Below are 23,443 nucleotides of genomic sequence, written 5' to 3'. Positions count from 1 at the left end.
GGGAGCCAGTGTATAAAAGCCCTGGCTCGTTGGCTGGGGTTGCTCTTCAGTGTGTGTTATAAGTGTGTCTCAGAGTTCCCTAACAGGATTGAGCCCTAATTACTCACAGTGGTCATTGTTTACCCTCTCTGTCTCACTTCTCTGCTCCCTGCTTGTGTTTTTGGATTAGCTCACACACAAAAAGCTGCTATTGCTTGAATCCTTGTCTCAAGATCTGTCTCTGGGGGAGCCTGGCCCATGTCAGATGATAACACTGACACTGTGTGGTTTCTGCATGCAAGATGATTCATATAATACAGTGCCTGGAGGGTAGCACATGCATAATTATAAGCGGGCACTGTCCCCAACACTTTATAGGCATCAACTCATCCAATCCTCATAGCAATCTTACAAGTGATATACATTTATCCCTATTTAAAGTTGAGAAATTGAGGTCCAGAGAGGTTAAATTACTTGCCCAAGGTCATGGCTGCTAGAGTTGTGACAAAGCCTAATGGTTGCCTAATGGTCTGCCTCCAGAGCTCAGCTTCTTGATCACAGAGTCACTATTCAGCGGGCCACGAATGGGGTAGGTAGAAGGGACCCTTGCAGGGATGCCTTTGGAGCCCTGAGATTGAAAGCGCCTCCTCACAGAGCCCCAGTCCAGCTGCAGTGCACACAGCAGGTTTCCGCTCCACACAGAGCCCCTCTGTTCATCTCCTGGAGTTGCGGTGTGGGACCCTTCCTCAGCTGCCAGGTCCTGTTATAGGGACAGAAGTCTCAGTAGCCAAGGCACATGCTGGTTGGGTGTGTGGTCTGACGCTACTTGGCTGGCCTTGTGCCACCTCTTCCTTGGTTTGCTGAACACCAGTCAAGTCAAACACTCTTGTCTGGCTGACACTGTCTTCCTAGAAGCCACTGGCAAGTCAGAGGGAGGCGAGGTTTCAGGATGTGGGTTTCCCAGCACAGGATCCCAGGGTGCCTTCTGACTAGGGACTGAGCATAAACTCCATGCACAGTCCACTCTGTGGTGTCTTTGCTTGTTTGTTTTGCTTTATCTAATATAAACCCTTGCTTTTTTTGTGTTTGCGTATCACAACATACCATTTACCCAGACACAAAATACACAAGCACTATACACGTACACATTCTGTATACTCCAAATCATACCCTATGCGTTGCAAATCCCATCTAAAACCTTGTATTAGTTAGTGATGGCTGAAATAATGCTAACAAACTTCTCTAAAATCCAATGGCTTAAAGCACCAGCTCTTTAATTCTTGCTCCAGGGTCCCTGGGTCAGTTGGGCTCAACTGAACTTAGCTGTAAGCTGTGGGGGAGTGGGTTCATGTCTGCTCTTGGTTTGTCGTTCTGGAGCCTAGGCTGAAGGGGCAGCAGTTCCCAGGGCAAACCCTTCTCTGGGGAATGGAAGAAGCCCGAAAGTTCAACCAAACTGCAAAAGCACACTTAAGGCCTCCACTAACATCACTTCCGCTAGTATTCTGTTGGCCAAAGCAAGTAAGTGTCAGGGAAAGGAAGTACAATCTGCCCAGACTGGAAGGGGAAGAGGAGCAAATGTTTGTTGGGCAAAAATGAAATCAGCTACACATACCCCCAAATACATACATTGTACACTTATAAAAGAACCTTATGTGCCCACATATTCCATAGCCACCCACACATGCATCCCATTCGCATGAACCATAAAAATCCACATATATTCCATATGATGCCCAAACACTGCTGTGAGCAAGTGGGGCTCAATCCTGTGGAGAGTTTTGAAGGAGTATGTAGAACATGCACCAGAGTTGTCTCACCCAAGGGCCAAAGCTGGGCTGTTTACCCACTAGCTCCCAACTGTCCGAGGTTGAGACTACTCCTGAGAGCATTGAACTCCTTGCACTTGTAGCCTGGCTCATGTGCTGGCCAGCCAAACTGGATCCTTCAGCCAGAAAGGGGCCAAGGCAGAGAGCCACAGTGCGTGTTGCAGAAAGCCATCAGTATGTACAGGAATAGTGAGTGCCATGGGGGAGGGGTGGGATACTAACAGCATCTGCTACTCCTAATGAATAAATCAAGAACATGGTTTGGCAAGCCAGTATGACCAGGACGATGTTCTAAGTTTATAAGCTGGTCTCTCTATGAAATATTCAGTATTAATAGTGAGTAGGTACCCTCCACTGCACTCCAGGCTGTGTCATAGGAAGAAGTAGGACCAAGAGAGAGCCTACCACTTCTGAATGGATCATTGAAAAGCTGGTTCTGCTCAGGTGGACAAAACAGGTGGGAGAGTGTGCATGTGTGTTTGGTGGGTGGGGCTCACAAAACTCTGCTTGATGTCATGGACCACCTCTAGCCAGAGTTGCATTCAGTCTGGTAAAAGGTAGAAAGTCCTTATCCTCTTGGGGCAGTGATGATGGAACAGCCAAGCCATGGTCAGGAGAGCTAATGACTATCACATTCACTGTAAGTTGAGTTCAACCTGAGAGGTGTTGTACCTGGGACCTAAAAGGGCTTTCTACCTAGTGGCCAGAGCGAGGGTAGGAAGTATGGAGTGGTTGGGCATATTTCTGTTTTTTCTCTTTTAAAGGGGCCTGTGTCTCACACTGTGCTTCCTCTTAGAGGGCGTGTGATTGATTAGATGGCGGGCGAGATGTAGAAAACTCAGACAGACTGAGAGTTGGTAATGTTGGCTCATAAAAGTCTTTCTGCAACTTCTGCTTATGAAGGGCCTTCACATTTCCAAGAGTTGATATCCCAGAAAGCCTCACCTGCCAACATCCTGGCCTAGGCTGTTATCTTTTCTTACATGGACTAACACAACAGCTCCCTGAGTTGCCTCCCTCTCTCCACTTATGTCCCCTCCAATCCAGTCTCCTTACAGAAGACTTCCCCCAGGCAGACCCTGAGTCCAGGATTCCAGTGCAGTAGTTTATCTAGGAAACAACCTCAAGAAATACCTGTAGAGAGATGGGAAGTGAGATGGGAAGGCAGACAGTCAATAAAGGGTATGATATAAAGCAGGCCACCACTGTGGGTGACTAGGGCTTAGTTCCACAGAAAATTCTGAGAAATGGTACAAAATATGTGTTCGGAATTAGCCCACCAAGAGGTGAGGGACTCAAGGCATTTATAGCCAAGTATCCCATCGACCTTTGGTTGAGGGCTGCTCCTGGAGATCTGGATTCCTTAGAATCTGGAGAAAGCCCCCAGACAAAGCCATACAGCAGCTGGAAGTTGGAGGGTGAGCTCTGAAGTTCATAAACAACTTCAGACACAGAGAGCATGCTTCTTTTATAATTGTAAATCATATCATGTTGCACTTCCCCATTAATATAAGACCTTCTCAGTGCCCTTGGTATCAGGTTCTTCAAGGGCCCATGTTCTTCAAGGACCTTCAGGGATCCGTCCCCAGCTGCAACTCTCGGCACCAAGCCTTGGCCAGTTCCTAAACACACCCAGCTCCTTCTGGTACAGGGCTTCTTCCTTGGACTTGCTTCTGACTCTTCTTCCCCAGGGTTCAACTCTCCTGACTCCCCCTCATTGTTAGTCTCTTTCTCTTTCATGGCATCCTGTTGATTCCCTTTCTGATTCCCAGCACATTATGTAAATATTTTATTTGCTCATGTAGTTACCATATGTCTGTGTTTTGTTCACCACTACATCTGCATCTCGCCCAGAGCCAAGCTCTGGGTTTGATCCTAGATAAGCCCTGGAATGAATGGACGAGTGAATGAATGAATGAATGAATGACTTAATGATGAATGAACTTCCAGGATCTCTGTATGATTTCCAGTCTGGGTGCTGCTGTGTTTTTCTTCCTCAAACGCCACTTCTTCCTCTAGATTGAAAAGAACCCCAAAGCTTTCTATATTTCTTACAGAGTCCAGAATAGAATCACAGGGGTAGAAAACAACATTTACCATGCTCTTCTCTTTTGGCTGTTAATGAACTTGCACTTCCAGAACAGATGACAATGTGTAACGCTACCTGATGTCCTTGACCACGGTTCCAGCACTTGTGTTCATGCATAAGAGCCCTTGGAGGCAGAAAATATTCCTGCTTCATTCTACAGATGGGGAAGCTGAGGTTTAGAAGAGCTAAGGAGCATGCCCACAGTCACAGCCTGTTTCATCCAGTGCAGTCTGGCCACAGAGCACATGCTCTTGGCCTCTTTGCTGTACTGAACTGGCTCTAAAAAAATATTTATTGAGTCTCTTCTGGATGATACTGCCCCATTTCCTTCCCAAGGAGCCTATTTTCATTTATTTGAGATCCTGTGTGCATTCTTTATTTTGAATCCAAATCAGTGGCTTCAAGTCTCGTGTATCTCCTCTGGCTTAGTCTCCTGAGACCATCAGGTGTTCTGTTAGTTAGAGAGGATTCCAGAACTGTCATCACTGCTTCCAACCAGTTCAGGCTTCCAACCAGAGACGTGATATATCATAGTATCTACTATTTATGAAATGCCTACACCTATGTGGCAATGTCTGCTACAAACCACACACATGAACTCACTTAAATCCTACAACAGGCCCAACAGATGGGAGCTCTGTTCCTCCCCATTCATAGAAAGTACAGCCAACTATGGAGGACTGAAACACCTGCCTAGATGAGGGTGTTTAAAGGGTGACATTGAGGATCTTTACATATATTTAAAAGCAGGCCCTTGATCAGGCTGAGGTATGAGGGGCAGAATTCTAAGATGATCCCCAAGGTTCCCACTCCACTGGCATTAACCCCTGCCCTTGGTATGGGTGAGACCTGTGAATATGACAGAATAGCATTCCAGTGACTATGTTACCAGTCATTTATCCTTGAGTTGATTAAAAGGAAGATTATCCTGGATGGGTCCGATCTAATCAGGGGAGCTTTCTAAAGAGATGAAGCATCTAGAGAATTTCCTGCTGGCTTCAGAAGGTACACAGCTATGCTATGAACTGCCTGGTGGAAGGGGAGGCTTCTAGGAGGACCCTGAGATCCCTGGAACCTAGTCCTACAACCACAATGAATGGTTTCTGCCAACAACCTGAAGGAGCTTAGGAGATGACCTTGAGCTACAATGTGATGTGGCCCCTGGCCAACACCTTGGAGTTCAGCCTGGGGAAACCCTGAGCAGAGAACCTGGCAGAAATGTGATGGACTCCTGCCCCACCCACTATGACATCATAAATGGGTTCTTCAAAGCCACTAAGCCCCTGGTAATCTGTAATGCAGCAGTGGAAAATGAATTTATGAGCCCAAGGTACAGACATTTTAGGAGTCGCTGGCTCAGGTGCGTGGCCTGTGCTGCACGATCTGGACAGAGGGCGCCTCCTTCTGTTTCTTTAGCCTCACCGTCCTCCTGTCTCTACCCAGATTTTTGAAAATTTGGTTTTTCTTTAACTGTCTGTTCATACTCTTTGCCCAGTTTTCTTTTGGATTGTTGGTCTCTCTCTTAATGATTTCAAGAGCTTTTTCTTGAGGAAGGCAATTAGCTTTTTGTTTTTATTATATTGTAACACTTCTCTCAGGTCCAGCTGTCATAAGCTTTGTCCAGAGTCTCTCTGCTGTGCAGAAATTTTAAGAATGTCTATTGTTAAAATTATCAAGCTTTTCTTTTGTGATTTCCAGGTCAGTATATGCTTTAAAAGGCCATCCTCACTTCAGGGTTATTTTTAACTTCAGTCTCCCATGTGTTTTCATCTCTCTTTGATCCATATGGAAGTTATTTTGGAGTAGGAGATAAGATGCAAAACAACGATTTTTATTTTCAGATGATAACCCAAATGTCTCAGCATATTTGTCGAATAATCAACCTTTCCCCCAATCTGAAATGTTGCCTTTACCATATAGCCAATTTCCATATGTAAGTAGGTCTATTTCTGGACTTTGTTGTGTTCTAGGAAAGGTTCTGTCCATTGATAGGCCAACATCACAGTTTTCATTGGTGGGCTCTATATTTTATGTGGATAACCAGTAGAGCTTGCTCTTCCTCATTGTTCTTTCTCAGAATTCTCCTGATATCCATACAGACTATTCTCATATGAAATTTAGAGTCAGCTTGTTACCCTCTCTCCTTCCCAAGTCCTTTTGGGATTATTTGGATCAAATTATGTTTGTGTAGACTAATGTAGAGGGAAATTACACCTACATTAAAATATACAGGTCATTCTAGCCAAGAATCGAATATTGTTGGTTCGCGACCCACTCTGGACCTTCCCAGGCATCATCTGAAACTGGCCCCTATACACAGAGGACACTGAGAGACCAAAGAAAGAGGCAGGCCACTCCAGGTTGGTAGGTGGCAGGTTTAATAAACAAAAAGACCTTACAGACAAGGCTTGTCTTGGGCAGCAACATGACAGTGGATGCCCATACCAGCCTGCTGAATCTTACAAGTTCATAAAGAGGCCTTACCTGGGTTCTGTCATGTATACCATGCAGCTGTTCTCATCACCACATCCCCATCTCCAGGCGATGTCCCTGGAGCAGCCTCTGAGAGCAGGAAAGGCAAGTGGAATCCACATTCCAAGGATAGGGGAGGGACGAGGAGCCTCTGTGTGCCCAGATCCAGCTCTTGAGTCAACAGAGAGTCATGTCTTTTCAATGACATTCCCCAGCAGATACGTCTCTCCATTTATTCATGTTCCTCAGAAGCATCTAGATGTTTCTATTACTTTCACGTGGGGTTGTTCCTGGGTATTTCATCCTTTGTGGCCATTGAAAATAGGATCTTTTCTTCCATCATATGTTCTGGCCAGGAGCCCCAGGTCTGCATGAAGACTATTATTTCTGGGTATCAATTTGGTGATTGGCCATGCACTAACTTTGTATTGCTTCTAACAGTTGCTCAGCTTATCCTCTGGCTTTTCCAAGTATACCAGCATTTCATCTGTAATGAAGGCACTTGGTCTCATTGCTTCTTCCTTCATTATATTTGTTGGTGCCTCCAGGGTAACGGTGAATATTCATGGAATGATGGACATGAGTTGTTGCTAGGTTCTAGGGTTTCACCATTAAACATAATCCTGGTTTTTCACTAAAGATATGATGAGGCACTGTTCATTAGTCTTGCTTTATTAAGAATTTCTAGGGGCACCTGGGTGGCTCAGTCAGTTGAGTGTCTGACTTTGGCTCAGGTCATGTACAGTTCATGGGTTCAAGCCCCGCATCGGGTTCTGCTGACAGCTCAGAGCCTGGAACCTTCTTTGGATTCTGTGTCTCCCTCTCTCTCTGCCCCTGCCCTGCTAGAGCTCTGTCTCTCTCTCTGTCTCAAAAATAAATAAACATTTAAAAAAAGAATTCTTATTGTCAGGAATGGATGCAAAACTTTATCAAATGCCTTTCAATTGTCCGTGGATTGCTATTTCCCTTCTTACGTATTATGTGAGGGCGTCTGTGTAAGGTGTTCAGACAGTGACACATTCTAGGTTTCTCAGTTGGAAACATTTTTTGCTCTAGTGGGATATATCTTTTGATGGCTGTGGCTTTTTTTTGTGTGTGTGTGTGTATGTTGATGTTAAGATTTTAGACTAATCTGCAGATGTCTTTTTAGATAAGATCTAGTTCTCCTCAGTGCATCTTCTCAAAGCCCATCAGCCAGTCTATTAACCCAAATCTTAAGCTGGCACCACGACTTCTGGTCTCAGGCTTAGGACAGTTGTGGTGTCCAGATCATCCTCCCCAGAGCCCCCAGGAAGATTGCCCTTTGTCAGGACATGTTGGGAACACTGCAAGGTGAGTCCTTAGGGGAAAGTGGCTGCAGTACCCATTAACCCACTCCTCTCCCACTCTGACCTCACCAAAGAAACCTCAAGATTTCTTTTTTTTAAATTAAAAAAAATTTTTTTTAATTTAAAAAAATTTTTAAATTTATTTCTGAGAGAGAGAGACAGCGTGAACAGGGGAGGGCCAGAGAGAGAGGGAGACACAGAATCTTAAATGGGCTCCAGGTGCTGAGCTAGCTGTCAGCACAGAGCCTGATGCGGGGCTTGAACCTACGAACCATGAGATCATGACCTGAGCCGAAGTCTGCACTTAACTGACTGAGCCATCCAGGCGCCCCCTGCCCCCCCCTTTTTTTTTTTGAAACCTCAAGAATTCTTTAACCAGCCAGCTGGTCAGGGTGGGACCAGACCACTGGCCTCTGTGGAGTGAGATGCTGCTCCCCTGTGGCAGTCTGATCCCCAGGCAGCGAGTCTGCCCCGTCAAGAGCCGCCCTTTCCACCCAAAAGGACGGAGGCCTGTGACTATTCCCAGCTTGGGAGGAGTCCCATGAACAGGGGCATGGGCCACCAGGGACAGCAGGTGGCTCTTCTGGAATCCATTAGACCCAGACCAGGCACTGGCTGAGGCCCCTGTCTTGGCTCAGGAGCCTAGTGGGTCAGTTACAGGACTCCAGCCACCCTTCATAGCCTGTGCCGCCTCCCTCCCCAGACCACACCTCTCCCACAGCTAGACCTAGTGTCCCTCCTTGGCAGATCGCAGTGTCCCGTCCCACCCAGATGTTATGTTCGGGGCCCACAGAGCCAGGCTTCCCCCTGCAAACTTCTGGGGTTGGCATCTTGGGCGGGGAAGCAGGTGTGATAAGTGCTTTAGATCATCACAGCCCCGTGCAGTCAGCCAGCCAGACACTTCATTCACTCATCTTTTACTTCAAAAAAAAAAAAAAAAAGCCATCAACTAAGTCTCTGGTTATGCTAAACAAGTGCTGGGTGCTGGGATCAGACTGAAGCAGGTCTTCATCTTTGCCATTAAGGGATGTGGAGTCTCTGGCCACACAGTCCCACTTCCTGGTCAGAGCCACATTGCTCAGGTTTGAGCTTAAGCACCACCACATCCTGGCTAGGGGTCTGAGGCATGCTACCCAGCTTTGGTGACTCAGTTTCCACATCTCTGAAATGGGGATGATAATGGTAGCTAACTCGTGGCTAGAGGGAGGGACTAAATGAGTTGTGACGTGTCAAGCACTGCGTGGCCCCTGCCACAGAGTAAGGGCTCAAGTAGAAGTGAATAAAACCTTCAGTCCATGTCATGATTTTGTGACATTGCTAGCCTGGTCAGAAAAACCGAACTGCAAAGGTTCATCCTTTTTTTTTGTGGGGGGGAGGGGGGAAGGAGCTCCTCATTATTTCAAAAAGGGGGAAAAGAATCGAATCCTCAGGGAATGTGGGAATGGAACTCAATCTTGGTCTTGTGTGGCTGCTAGCCTACTGCTGTTTAAACTGGATTTCTCTTGAGTGGGGGGGAATAAAAAGAACCGACGTTGTGGCAAAATAATTCCTGTTGAACATTCTAATGGGTATAGAGTTTGAGAAGGTAGGTGTATTGTACGGGCTGATATTCCTTCGTGGCTTCCTCTGGAAATCTATGCCGCCACAAATCGAAATCTGCCAAGAATGGCCTGGAGGCGGGGCCGGGGCGGGCCTTCAGGAGGAAGGGGGTTGGGTTGGCCAAGCATTGGGCATAATCTGAAATCCAGAGCATGACTGTGTTTCAATCTGGCCAGCACCACCCTGGCATTTACTCTCCCAGCCAAAGGGAAGCAAGCAGGTGGGTGTCTGCCTCACAGACATGTCTGTACGCTGCAAACTAGACCAGCCTAGAAAAGGGTGGCCACCCTACCGTAACACTTCATTTCACTCTCTGGCCTGTGGCACTGGGTGAGGCTGGGGCTTCCTGGTGTGTGCGGATAGGAGGACCCCTGAGATTCCTGGGGGATCTTTGGGCCTCCAGCTCTGGAGGCAGACATAGCAGCAGGTCTTCCACAATGCGCCCCCCCCCCCCCCCCCCCCCCCCCCCCCCCCCCCCCGCCGCTTTACACGTATCATTACCCTATGTGGGCCTCAGGGCAGTCATGTGGGAGTATCACTGCCCCCATTTTGTTGATGAGAAAACGGAGGGGTTTCGAGGTTAAATAACTTTCTCAGGCCAAATAGCTAGGGCAGAGTGGAGGCGAGGGCATGATACAGGCTTAAAGTGGGTTTAAAACCAGTTGGAAGGCTGAGCGGTCCCTGGTGGCTAGCTGTAGGGCTCCCTCCTCAGCCCTGTCCTGATCGACACTTTGATTCGCAGCTGGAGTGAGGACCCTGCAGCTAAAGACAACTTCCACACAGGGCCCTGGTGCGATTCACCTACCACCCTGTCCTGGGCTCAGGGCGTCACCACCTTCTGCTGACTGCTATGGGCCCAGGAATGAGCATGTGTCTGGGTTTTGGTCCAGCCAGGAAGGTTGCTGGAGGAGAGGCTCCTTGCCCCTCTGTCTCTGTACCTCTGTTTCTCTCATTTGTTCTCTCCCCCACCCTCTCCTTCTCTCTGGACATGAACAAGGAAGTGCATACCCACAGTGGTCACCTGCAGGCTTCCAGAGACCACGCTGGGGTGTTAACATTGTGGGTGCTGAGTGTAGAGCAGAAAGAAACCCGAGTCCTTACTAGGACAATAGGATCTGCTAAGTCCCCAGCCTGCCTAGCTCAGGACTCGCTGCCATAGAGGATCTTAATTTCCCTTATGGTTGAAGACGTTTTGAATCAGGTGTTTCTGCTACTTGTGGCTCGTGTTATCCAAAGCCCAGGCAGCCGAAGCAGTGATGGCCTGTGTCAGAGTTCTTGTTAATGGGCTCACTTCACGAATGGGCGGTGGTGGTTTGCACCCTGGCCAGGCTGGACCAGGGCTTTGTGCACTGGTCTCTAGGCTAAACTTGTCTTTTTCAGTAGTGCCTGTGGGTGTCTTTGGCCCACTGGCCCTGGAAATACTACCTAACATGGCCTCACAGAATTGCCCTCAGCCTGTTTGGGGTGATGGTCTAGGTCCGGTGTGCAACGTCTCCATGTTGAACTATTGCAAAACAAAGTGTTTGGGGCCAGGAGTTGGGACTGTTTAACACTCCCATTTCTGGGCATCTGGTTTTGTGGGGCTTATTGAACCGTAGTTATTTTCTCGTTTGTGTTGAAAGCGATCGAGTCTGTATGTCTTCAGAACATATGTGAGTTTTCCTACAAAGGGATATGGAAATGGAGCAGCAAGACCTTTTACTGGCCAGCACTGGGCTGGGCTGAGTGGCCTAGGAGGTGGCTTTGATGAGTACTATATCCCGGAGGTGACATTGTCCCCCTCACCTGTATTTATGGAGACACATGGCTGCCATGGGCAGAGGGAAGCAGGATGGCTCTGGCTGGCTGAGCAGTGAACACAGAAGGAAGACACAGACAATCCAAACCCCGCCTTGCTTACTGCTGCCTCAGCTGTTGTCGCAGAGGGTGGTGGGCTCTGTGTCTCCTCGTTCTTCGTCTTCCTCTTTCATAGTTTTGAAAGCTCTTCTCTAGCCTCAATTAGCAAGAGTGAGACCAAATTAATTAATCCCATGAAAAGTAATGACGGAGACCTCATTTGACCTCTGTAACTGGCTCACTCTTCCTAATCTTCAGGGAGGCGGGGCAGGATAACACAGAGAGCTGGGCTTCAAGCCAGGCAGACCTTGGTTCATATCCTATCTGTATTACTTTTACATTTATGGCCTTGCTGTCTGGGGTCAGTGTCCCCATGTGTAATATGGATGACAGCGTCTCCCTTGTGAAGCTGCAGTGAGGAATGAATGAGCCAGAGATGGTGGCAGTGATGGTGGCAGTGGTCTTCTGAGTGTCTTGGTTTTTTTAATAGGTTACTTTACTTTTTTTAAATGTTTGTTTATTTAGAGACAGAGAGCTGGGGAGGCATGGGGTGGGGGGGTGGGGAGAGAGAATCCCAAGCAGGCTCTGCACCATCAGCACAGGGCTATATCCCATGGAATGTGAGATCATGACCTGAGCCAAAACCAAGAGTCAGATGTCCAGGCAACTGAGCCACCCAGGCTCCCCAGTGATGTTTTGACACCAATTCTCCACCACCCACTGGGTGTCCCATAATTCCATTCTGACACTCTTTACCTGGGGTAAGTGTCAGATTCCACAAGTTAAAGGGCTCAGTCCCACAAGACTCTTCCACTTCAGATGCCAGTCAACAGTTCTGAGCCACCCACACTTCTGACCAACTGGCTAGAATTCGAGGGTTCTCATGCCCCCAATCCTCAGGTTTGGTAATTTGCTAGAATGGCTCATAGAACTCGCAAAAACACTACTTCCATGTACTGGTTTATTTTAAAGGATATAAAGGAGCAGCCAGATGAGAAGGTGTGTGGGGTGAGGTCCAGAAGGATCCCAAGCACAGGAGCTTATGTCCTCGTGGACTTGGGGTGTGCCACCCTCCCGACACGACCATCCATGTTCACCAACCAGGAAGTGCTCCAAATCTCATTGTTGGAGTTTTTATCACCCAATATCCAGCTCTCCCACCCTTCCTGGAGGTTGGAGGTGGGGCTAAAAGGTCCTGTCCTCTGTTCACTTGTCTTCTGGTGACCAGTCCCCATTCTCAAGCTTTCTGGGGCTCCCCTGGGTCCTCTCATTAGCATAAACTCAGGTGTGGTCAAAGGGGCTCATTATGAATCACTCGGGAAACTCCAAAGGTTTTAGGAGCTCTGTGCTAGGATCAGGACACAGAGACCCAATATATTTCTTATTAAACCACATCGTCATCATCTGTGAGGGACAGACACCATCGTTGCTTTATCAGACTAAACCCACTGCTGCCTTTGCTGGAAGTCTGTGGCTGTTCTGTGTCGTCACCACCGCAGGGGAGGGAGGTGCCCTGATCCTGCCAGAGCTGAACAGGGGTAGAGGGGAATCACAGAGGATTCTGGGACTGAGGGAGGGAGCAGGCCCTGTCTTTCTGTGGGGCTCATCACCAGCTTGGTGCCAGCTGGCTTCCTGCTTTCCTTGCCCCAACTCCCACCCACTTCCACCCTGACTCTACCCCTTCTGTCACCTTGGTCTGGACAGTTGGCCCAAGCGGAGTATGCTACTTGGAGCTGACTTCTAGATTCCCAGACTTTGTGAATCTGAGTAGCCTTTCTGCCTGCAGAGGGGGGGTGGGCTGCATCTCCATGCTACACACAAGGCTCTTTCAGGAGCCAGGTTACCTTTGCATCCTGAGAGTTAGCATCCATCTGAGTCACCATCCTGATCGGTAGAGCCCAGGGGTCCCTGAGCCTTCCCTCTCCTGTGACCCTGACACCACCTGGGGATTTTCAAGGACTCACATCCCAGGTCTCACAACCCAGGAGGATCTGGAAACACATACCTTGATGTGCCCCACACCAAACCGGGACTCAAAGCCCTGTCCTCAAGGCCACCAAGCATTTCACATGGGTGGCAACGGTCATGGAGGTCACAGCTCACACCCTCAGCCTCCTGCTGCTCCCTGCTTCACTTCTCTCTTCCCCTCCTCTCTCTCCTCTCCCTTCCACAGCAACAAATGGAGTTTTCCTTTTGTCCCAAGCATGGCAAGGCCTGTGGAGATCTCACCTTCTGTCGCTAGCACTCACCAAGGTATTGTATCCAGCCAAATCTCCTTCCTAAGAGGAAAAAGGGTGCATCTCCTCCAGCTCGCCCACCCTGTGACAGGCGCCCCCTGCTGTTCCCAACCTCACCGTATTTCTCATCCACTTCTGGGCACATCCCAACCTTTTCCACACCACCTCCCCGTCCCACCGCTCCCTTTCCTGTCTTCCTCCCTACAGTAAGACCCTCCCAACCACCCAGAGGACTCTGCCGCTTCTGTTCTGATGCCTTCTCCCTTCTGGGCCCCTTCGCATTTGAGGCACACAGTAGATAAGATCCTCACATAGGTCAGGCCTGGGCTGTATCCATGTTTCTGTTTAGTTCCTGACTTGCGGGCTGTAGCTCCTTCCTGCTGAAGAAAGCTCCTGGAAGCAGGTGAGTGGGATGTATTCTTATGTGAATTCTGTGACTCTCTAAAGTGTCATGTATGTCTATATGTGTGTCTGGAGGGGGTGGGAGGCCAAGCTCCATGGAGCTGTCCCCACACCATGCCTGAAGATCCCCCCTTGCGGCCTCCAGGGTAAAAGGAGCCTGTGAGGGGAATGCCCTCCTCCCCCCCGACTTTGACTCAGGCCTAATGAGGGCTGCAGTTTTTACCTCCCAAGAAGGGAGGAAGCCTTGCTGTCCCATTTGCCATGTAAAGAAAAAGTGGAGTCATGTATGGATTCCCCCTGGTTGGCAAGTGGTCAGCACTAGGAGGCCCAGGGGCCCCAGGTCAGAGTTTGGGGCAGCGACACAGTGGACATTGGAAGAGATCCATGCTGGCCTGAGGCGTGAGCAGACAGGTCCCCTGCTAGCAGGGCCACCTGGCTGGAGGAGCAGGGCCGAAGCTCCGTCACCAGTGGGAGGCCAGCCACAGGCTGACTGGCACTGACAGCCACTGGGGATTGTCCCCTGCATGGGGGCCCAGGGGTCAGGTGGCCCAGGTGCTGGGCCTGGTGGAGGCAGGCATCGAGCTGCAGCCCCTCAGAGGCTGGGTGTGTCCTCACAGGTCCATGATCGCCTGGACCGCTACTGCTGTGGCTTCGAGCCCGAGCCATCAGACCCCTGCGTGGAAGAGGGGCTCCGGGAGAAATGCCGGAACCCGGGTGAGCTGCGACTGGTCCACATCCTGGTACGTCCCCTTGTCACCTGGACTCGGGTTTTCGTGTCTCCTGCAGTTCATGGGTTTCAGAGATCATGTGACCCTGAGGCTTCCCAATCCGGTTCTTCTTAGCAGCAGGAGGCTTTGAATGAATGATGTTGCCAGAAGGCCATGGTATGGAAAACTGACCCAAGTGGGGCTTTGCAAATGTGGTTGAGGCGGCTGTGGTGTGGGGACTGGGTTCTCCTTAACTGTCCCCTTGAGAGACTACAGGGAACCCCTAGGGCTGCTGGAAGCAGGTGTGAGAGCTGTGTGTCGTTCAGCCGCCCCCATTGTGCCAGCAGCTGTGGAAACTGTGGCCTGTGGCCTGGACTGGGGGATGGAATTTTCCAAGACCGCATGGCTGGTCAGCGGCAGTGACAGGGCTCCCTCCTAGAGCCTGACGGCTCACAGGCCGGTGCTGGCCAGAGGAACCCTGCGCTGCCTCCTGTTAAAAGTAGAGCCCAGGGGGGAAGTGATGTGCAGGGGCCATCACAGATGGGGACTGCCATGACAAAGCATCACTCCTGTCCAAGGAGCAGGGGCCACCCTCTGCCTTCTCCCCCAGTGAGCCGAATGTCCACGATGCCTTACTTTGACCTGTTGCGTTTGGAGACAGTAGTTGTCAGCACGGTGCCCCGGGCTGAGCTTCAGGCCACACCAGCCAGGGGCCAGGGCTGCCTAGTGAAGCTGCTGGGTGGTAGGAATTCTCCATCTGTCCTCAGAGCTCTCTCTCCTCTTCCCTGGTAAAAGGCAGTTGTTATCCCTGGGAGAGGTAAGGCTTTTATATCAGTTACTCCTGGGGGCAGCCATCTCACAGATCGCTTAGGACAGCAGTTTTCGGAGGGAGGAGTTATTGGGCTTTAAGAAACGATCTTCTGATGTGTGGAGAGGGTGAGGAGGGCGAAGAGACAGAGAAGAGGAAAAGCTAGGGTCCTGGAGGCAAAAGTTCATATGTGGAGACTAGGTTAATGGGGAGAATTGTGGGAAAACACCACGGGGTCCTGGCGAATATATAGGAATGGGGTGTGTGCAGCGGGGCGGGAGTTGGGAGCGGAAGACATGGCCTCTCCGTTCCAGTCACGCCATAGTTTTGAAGCGCTAAAGAAGTCCTTTGGCTTGTTTTAGTTTGGAAGGGTTTAGGAGTTGCTAAACTCTTCTCCTGCGGGGCGAGAGCAGGCTGCCTTGAGGACGGAAGGCGTTGTGTGTTCTTGGCGGTGCTCAAGGGAATGCACAGGTGCACAGGATGCGTGAGCGTGTAAGCATGTGTGCACACAGTAGGTCCTGAAGCCACAACGCCACTGGGTAGGCCACCTCTGTACCTGTCAGTTCCTACCCACGCACCAGTTCCTGCCAGTTCCTACCCACCTCTGCAGCCACCAGAACAAGAAGAAACCAACCCTTCTGCCTTGTGGTTTCACAGGATGGCTCTGGGGCTTGGCACTACTGGTCCAGGGTGGAACTAGCCAGCTGCTTAGCTGTGTGACTGTGACTTAACTTCTTTGTTCCCCTGATTCTGCAAGAGGGAGCTAACGCTAGAGGTCCCCTTCTAAGGTTGCTGGGAGGGCTCGTTGGGATGGTGCTTCCCAACCCTGACAGAAAGAGCCCATGGGTGCCAGCTAGGCTGCAACCTTACCCACCTCCGTCTCTGTCCATCTTCTCCCCTGAGGTCCGGAGCAGTGATCCGTCCCATCTGGTCTACATCGATAATGCCGGCAACCTTCAACACCCTGAGGACAAGCTAAACTTTCGCCTGTTGGAGGGCATAGATGGGTGAGGGTTGGCGGGGTGGGATGGAGGTTCGGAGACTGAGGCTTGATGGGGGGAGGGGGCTTTGGATCATGGCTCCTGTGAAGTCTGCAGTCTGTCAGACAAACGCTATTGGATCTGAGCCTCAGGAGGGGGTGGGAAGCCCCAGTAAAGCTGAGGGGACACAGCCAGCAGGCACTACAACTCCTGGATGGAGCGCCCTCACCTCTAATAGCCAGAGGGCCTCCTGGCCCAGCAGAACACCGGCAGCCTGCCAGGGCCTGGGGACGCCAGCCCTCCCCGCCCCAGGGAAGAGCTAGCCTGGGGCGCCCACCTCCCCTGCTCACTGATGACAGGCCACTCAGCCTTCTTAGGACTCTCTCTGGCACTTGCCAGGCACAGCAGCAGGCATCTCGTCTGGGATATCAGGATTGACTCCCCCAGCTTCTCTGCAGGGTGGGATCCATCCCAAAGCTCTGTCTCCTGCCTGCTCTCACAGCAGGCAGATGGAAGGGCTCCCCTATAACAAGTCAGGAGGCAGGCTCTGGGACTTGGCAGGATGGCTTTGCCTGAGGTTGCCAACTCTGCGATTTCTGGCCCTCTGGCTTCACCTGCCATGGAAACTTTCTGAGCTCACTTTTGCTTTTCCTTTCTGTTATGGGGCCCTGGGGGGGGCCTAACCTCCAGGTTTCCTGAGTCTGCCGTGAAGGTCCTTGCGTCAGGGTGTCTACAGAATATGCTGCTCACGTCACTGCAGATGGACCCAGTGTTCTGGCAAAGTCAAGGTGGGAGACAGGGGCTGAAGCAGGTTCTCCGGACCCTGGAGCGGCGTGGACAGGTGCTGCTGGAACACATCCAGAAGCACAACCTGACGCTCTTCAAGGACAAGGATGCGTGAGCTCCCATGCTGCCCGGGCAGGGCCCCACCTTGCTGGCAGGGTGTCTCACAGCAACCGCCCCCCCCCAGGCAGGTGGCATCCATGCCAGTGGCCACACTCTCCTGGGCTCCCCCGACTTGAAGACAAATGGGAAAAGCCAGAATGTCACAGAATGTGTCACTTGCTTGGGATGGTGAAGGGGTGAATGTGGTTGTGGGTGTTGGGTTTTCAATCTTACCACAGCCCTTTCTGTCTTTCCAGCTCTGGCTGTTTACTCCCTTGCACCAATAAATATTTTCAAGAATGTTCTATGAACTGCTCCAGATACTGTAAAATTGTGTATCCCACATGTATATGTAGAGTGGATGTGTGAGTGCATGTGTATGCGTGCACGTGCGTGTGTGTGTGTGAAGTTTCTCTCTGAAGGCCCCGAGCCAGAATCTTCAGAATCTTGCCAGTAAGCAAAGCCCCAAGCTTCCAGCAAGCACTTTTGTGTCCTGATGTGAACAGGTCTGCTCAGCACAGAATGGATGCATAAGCAGACACTCTGCGGCCCTTCCCAGCTCGCCCCGTGCAGGTCAACCACCCCCGGCACCGGAGGACAGGGCCTGACTCTCTGAGCTTAGCCCGTCAGCATGATACCATCTCTAGCGCTCCCCTCAGCACTGGCCTCTGCCTCCCTCCAGGATGGTAGGGGGTGGGGGGAGGCTCCAAGCCCAGCTCTGCTCAAGTCCACAGAACTCCAGGGTTGGGCCTTATGCCCCTGGGACACTCCTCGCCCAAGAACGGCTCCAGCTCAGGGGCACTGCGCTCTCGATTCGCTGTTCCTCAACACGTACCCCTTCAGTCCCTAGCTTTGACCTCAGAAAGTCTTTTTAAATATACGTATCCTTAATTTTTTTTCTATTTTGATTTTCAGAGGACTGTACTTGAATGCAAGAGCTCTGGGTTCAGATCTGGCCATGGCCACTTAATAACTGACAAATGGTTATTGAGCCCCGGCTGGAATAATGAGAAATGTTTACTGAGTGATGATGCCAGACGCCGTGACAGTGGCTTTCATGGATCAAGGCACACCTAACCTCACCAGGACTCGATGGGTAGGTGTGATTATTAGCTCCATTTTACAGAGGAGGTGTGATTAATATTATCCCCATTGTACAGATGAGGCACAGAGGGGTTGGGTAACCTCTTCAAGGGCACCCAGCTCATAGGTGGAAGCGTCAGAATTCAAACCCAGGCCGGAGTTGTGCTAGCATGTCTCGGGCCCAGGACCACCACTAAAGGACACTCCCACTGCCCTGCCCAGTGGCGCCAACAGCTTCTCTTCCTCTAATCCCTTTGGATCCGGAGCTGATGAGGAGGCAGGGTCAATTCTGTGGAATGTGGAGGAAGGAACTCCGCCCCCAGCCAAGCACAGTCATGTGCAGCTGGCTCCCTGCCCATTGCTCTTTGCTCGTTAGTGTTCTCCATCTATGTTAAAGTGTCTTTCCTGCAAACTTGAAACTTCATCCACTTTCTGTGCTTTTCAAAAAACACTGTCAGCTGCAGTGCACGCTGCTGGCCCTAAGCCTCCCCCAGCCATTGCTTCTGGAATGAGAGAGATGTGCCAAGCAAAGCAAACAGCTAGGGAGGGTGAATTAGGACCTTCCCATCAACCTTAAGAGGCTTTGAGGGCATGAGCTGTGAGGGGCCTGCAGTGCGGTGTCTGCTCAACTAACTGCACACTGGTCAGCCTTCACAAGGAGGCTGGCGAGGCCACCGCAGTCACCAGCCTCCATGCCACCAGACTGGCCTCACCCCAGGCCCGAGTGTTTCTTGGTTCTTCACCCTAAAGGGGCAGTTCCAATGAAAACGATGGTGTTTCCAAAGGGGAGAGGCTGATGAGAGTAACAGGGTCACAGTTCTCTAGGTGCAGTGCCAACAGCCCCCCAGCTTTGAAAATCAACAGCCTTTTCATAGGTTCGGTGGCAGAGCTCATGTCCCAGTCAGTGTGAATATTTGTGCCTTGCATCGCACTGCAGAAATACCAGTGTGTTCTGTTACGGGGTGTAACGTCAAACCTTGCTGAGAATATTGCATAATTCACAGTTCAGGCGCCACATTATGTTTCTATATCTGAGAAGTTCAGAATTCTGAAGGACATCTTACCTTGATCATGGGATTCCAGAACTGTAGTAACTAATTTACTACCTACAAGGCATGGCGCTAAGGGCTTTATACAGGGGATTTCACAAATGCCTTACAACAATCCCAGCTCTTACAACAATCCCAGATCAAGAACCTCAGCTGGGGAGGGAGTACATTGCCCGAGGCCAGACAGAGAGAGGCAGCAGTGCCTACCCGTGAACCTGGGGAGCACTACCTGGCATGAAGTGAATAGGGATGGTGGCCCGCACTGTGCCCAGCGCTTTACTGTGTTCCTTATTGCAGAGCTTTGAAAGGCATTATTGCTCCCATTTGACAGAACAGAAAACTGAGGCTAAGACATTGAGTCACTTGCCCAGGGTCACAGAGCAGGTAACTGGTGGGGCTGCGATTTGCACCCTGCCCCCACCACTATAGCATCCCTCCTTCCTTCCTAGCATCATGCATTCACTCATTCAACAAATCTCGGTGAGCTTTCCACACAGAATATAGAATTAGGAAGGAATCGGTGTGTGTGGTGTGTTGTAGTGGCCATGTGTGCCATCTGGCCATCAGCGTGGGTGTCTTGGCATTCTGTCGGGAGGCAAGGTCACTGCCACTGGGGATCCAGGAAGTGTGAGGGCAGCGCTGTGGGCAAGAGGGCATCAGAGCTGAGTGTGGGGACGGGGGGTGGGGGACGCAGCACAAGGAGATGTGGGAGGCGAGATCTCTGTGAACTTCGAGCCGGCTTCCCAGGCCAGCGCTTTTAGAGGAGCGGGTGGTCCCCACTGAACCCCTGAGGCTCACCCACCAGCTCAGACAAGACACTTCCCGCAGTCCCCACTCCTGGGCCAACCGAAGCCGGGAGCTTCCTCTCCAGGCTTTGGGCTCTGACAGTCTGCCTTTCCAGGGACCCTGGCCTTTCGTCCCCCCTACCCTGCCCCTACCCTGCCTCCAAGACCTCTCCAGTGGGGAGGATGGATTTCTTACCATCACCCTGAGGGAGTTCTTCCCCTCCTGCCCCTCACCTCCTCCTCTTTTCACTGGCCCTCCTCTCCTCCCTGGGCCAGCAGCAGTGCTGCCCAAGGCCTCTCTAGCCCACCTGTGGCTCAGGGTAGCACTGCTCAGGGGATGCTTATTTGGGGATGGGGTCTGCTAGGGCATGTGGGTATAGGGGCCAGTAGCTTTGGGGGCATGAGGTGGAGTAACCTGTGTCATGCCTCGTATTGTCCAACCAATGAGAGAAGTCACTTCATGGCGAGAGGCACAGGAGACAAGATAAATGAAGTCATTCAAGCTGATGGATGCAAGAATATGGATTTTTAAAAAATTTGTTTTCAATGTTTGTTTATTTTTGAGAGAGAAAGATAGAATGTGAGCAGAGAAGAGGCCGAGAGAGAGGGAGACACAGAGTCCAAAGCAGGCTCCAGGCTGTCAGCACAGAGCCTGACCTGGGGCTCGAATCCACGAATCATATCATGACCTGAGCTGAAGTTGGAGGCTCAAACAACTGAGCCTCCCAGGCACCCCCAAAATATGGATTTTTGAAGTTTCTTGTGTGTATGTCTCCCCAGCATCATTTGCCAGAGGACCATTTATACCACAGACCCCGCATAACACGAAGGAACAAGGGCCTCACCTCCACGTGTCCAGGTGAGTGACACAGGGTACAACCAGGGAGGCCAGTGCATAAAGGCAAATCCAGCAGTGAAGGCTTCTTGCACATCTGACTGCATCGGATCGCCTTGTTCTAGTGCCTGCTGCCTTCATTTAAGACACACGCACTCACACCAGGCATGACTTTCGTGGTGGGAAGGAATGGATACATCCTTTCTTTGCCCTGCACACAAAGCTCTGTTGCCACACAAAGAAACATCTAGCCCTGGGGTGGGAGGGGGGCGGGAGAGGATGGTGACACCGGTGGATGTGTCATGGGATCTGGTTGGTCCAACCCACCCTCCTAGGAAGGCTTCCTGCCCAGACCGAAACTGTATATACTATTACCCAGACTCCTTTGCAGCCCAGCTGGGCCCGGGATGCAAATTAGATGCCACTATTTGGAGGCACTCAGGGGATGGTTGGAAGGAGTGAGGTGGAGGGCGTCTCCTTGCACCTCTCAGCTATTTTCGGTCACTGGCTCTGTGGTGATTGAGGTGGCTGTGACAGTGGCAGCAGCTGCGACAGCAACTGTGGCATCCTGAGCCTTGGACCAGAGCTCAGCTTCTGGCTCCTGAACTCACAGCTCCAGTGGCCGCCTCCAAGGCTGTGCGGTTCTCTGAACCTCAAGGCCCAGGCTGGAGCCCACTCCTCTTGTCCGCCCAAGGACTCTTAAAAAAATTTTTTTGACATAATTAGAAATTCATAGCGGATGCAGAGACAGTACGAGGAAGGCCTGTGTACCCTTCATCCGGTTTCCCCGAGTGGTTACATCTTCCATAATTACAGTATAATACCTAAAACATGAACTTGACACTGCCATACTGTCTGCAGGGTTCCATGTCACCTCATTGATGCAGGTCCACTCACCAGCATGGCAATCAAAGCACAAAACTGCTCCAGTGCCACGGAGGTCTCCCTGGTGCTACCCCGGGGATGGGTGTGGGGTCACACCTGCCCCGTTCCTTCTTACCCACCCTAATCCCCGGCAACTACAAACCTGTTCCCCATCTTGACCACTTTTGTCATTTTGAGAACAGAATCTAAATGGAATCACACAGGATGTAAACTCTTGAGATTGGCTTTTTTCACTCAGCACAACGCCCCTGAGATCCATCCAGATTGTGGCTTTTATCAATAGTCTGTTCCTTTTCTACTCCTGTTCCTTTTCATTATTTAGTATCCCGTGGCACAGAGGGGCCACAGTTTGTTTACAGTTCATTTGCTGAAGGGCATCTGGGTCATTTCTCGTTTGGGGCTAATACAATTAAGCTGCTCTGAACATTCCCTTACAGAATTCCCCCCACCGGGGTAGATGCCCAGGTGTGCAGTTTCATGGTAATACATTTAATTCCTTAAGAAACTGCCAACGATTCCCAGCCTACATTTGATATTCCGTCAGCAATGCATGTAAGAGAACCAGTTGCCCTGCATCTTCTCAGGGCATCATTCCTCTTTCTCACTGGAGCCGGGGCGTGAGTGAGGCTTCCCTCCCACCAGTGCATGTCTTTTTGACCTACATACTCATTTCTCTTGGGTGTATTCAGCAGTGGAATCGCCAAGAGACAGAGTAGCTATGTGTTCAGCTTTAGTGAAAAACTCACCAAATGGTCTCAAAATAATTGCATCATTTCACCTCCACACCTCTGAACTTCCAAATGAACTGAACCTTTACGTGTGGATGAACATGGCAGTCTGAGAAGGTGGCAGATGGAGGATATGGTTAGGGACAAAGATATTCGGGGTAAAAGGAAAGTCAGAGAGGCACAGGTGACCGTGAAAATGTGCCACCTTAGATTTCCTGCTCTGAATCTGCCGACTAGCACCGAGGCCATTCTTCTGCAGCAGCCCCCAGTGATCTGGCTGCTCACCTAATAGAAAACTTCGGCCTCTGACCTCCTGATCAGCTGGGGGTGACAGTCCTCAAACTGAGCTACAGCCTGGGACTCTCCCTCCCAGAGCCCTTTTCCTGCTGTCCTTCCTAGGAGCCAGACTTGCATCAGGGTCTCTTCTCTAAGGACAAAACTGATCTTAGCTGTTCCTGCGGAAGCCGGACAAAGGTGGAACGTCGGGTGTGTTATCTGGCAAAGCTGCTAACAGTAAAGCTAACGTCTGATAGATAAGCTATGTCTGCATCAGCCGCAAACGAACTAAAATATCTGGTGGGGACGTCAGAGCTGGGGGCTCCCCGAGTGCAGTGGCTATTGGAACCCGGCATGTCCCTTGAGGCCCTGGGAACTAAGAACTAAGATTGTTGTTTGAAAGACAATGGCCCCAACTACTGACGTGAGTCTTGCCTCGTCACCCTCGAGCAGTGACTCATGGAACAGGGCGAGATGGGCCCCCGCTGGTGGGAGGACTCCTCCTGCAGAAGAGAAGTGCTCAACGTGCCGTCCTGTGTCCTTCTAAGGGAACCCAATGCCCAGTCTGGTCTCTTGTGGTCTTGTGAGTCCTCTTTGGCCTCCGAAACCCCTGGTGGATGCTGCTCCTCCTCATCGCATCCCTGTCCCTCCTGC

At 50.8% G+C, this 23,443-nt stretch overlaps 1 protein-coding gene across 9 annotated transcripts in view; it reads left to right on the top strand.

Annotated features, from left to right (window-relative positions):
• GASK1A (golgi associated kinase 1A) overlaps window positions 1–23,443 on the top strand; it is a 91,661-nt gene that overhangs the window by 47,405 nt on the left and 20,813 nt on the right. For 6 of the 9 annotated variants that reach the window (XR_005531358.1, XR_005531353.1, XR_005531354.1 and 3 more), the window contains exons 3-7: window positions 14,386–14,508; window positions 16,187–16,290; window positions 16,954–17,160; window positions 18,064–18,244; window positions 20,846–20,924. Coding sequence is in view for 2 of the 9 variants with exons in the window: in XM_039249829.1 (XP_039105760.1) it covers window positions 14,386–14,508; window positions 16,187–16,290; window positions 16,954–17,160; window positions 17,655–17,682 (462 nt within the window). In the remaining 7 variants the exon portion in view is untranslated. Of the gene's footprint in view, window positions 1–14,385; window positions 14,509–16,186; window positions 16,291–16,953; window positions 17,451–17,654; window positions 17,722–18,063; window positions 18,245–20,845; window positions 20,925–21,761; window positions 21,798–23,443 lie in introns of those variants that run through there. The other 3 variants (XR_005531357.1, XM_039249829.1, XM_039249830.1) reach the window with 3 other exon arrangements.

This window comes from Hyaena hyaena, unplaced genomic scaffold (genome assembly GCF_003009895.1).
Source record: "Hyaena hyaena isolate Hyena2069 unplaced genomic scaffold, ASM300989v1 scaffold_350, whole genome shotgun sequence".
Lineage (NCBI taxonomy): Eukaryota > Metazoa > Chordata > Mammalia > Carnivora > Hyaenidae > Hyaena > Hyaena hyaena.
This window is presented reverse-complemented; position numbering and strand designations above follow the sequence as displayed.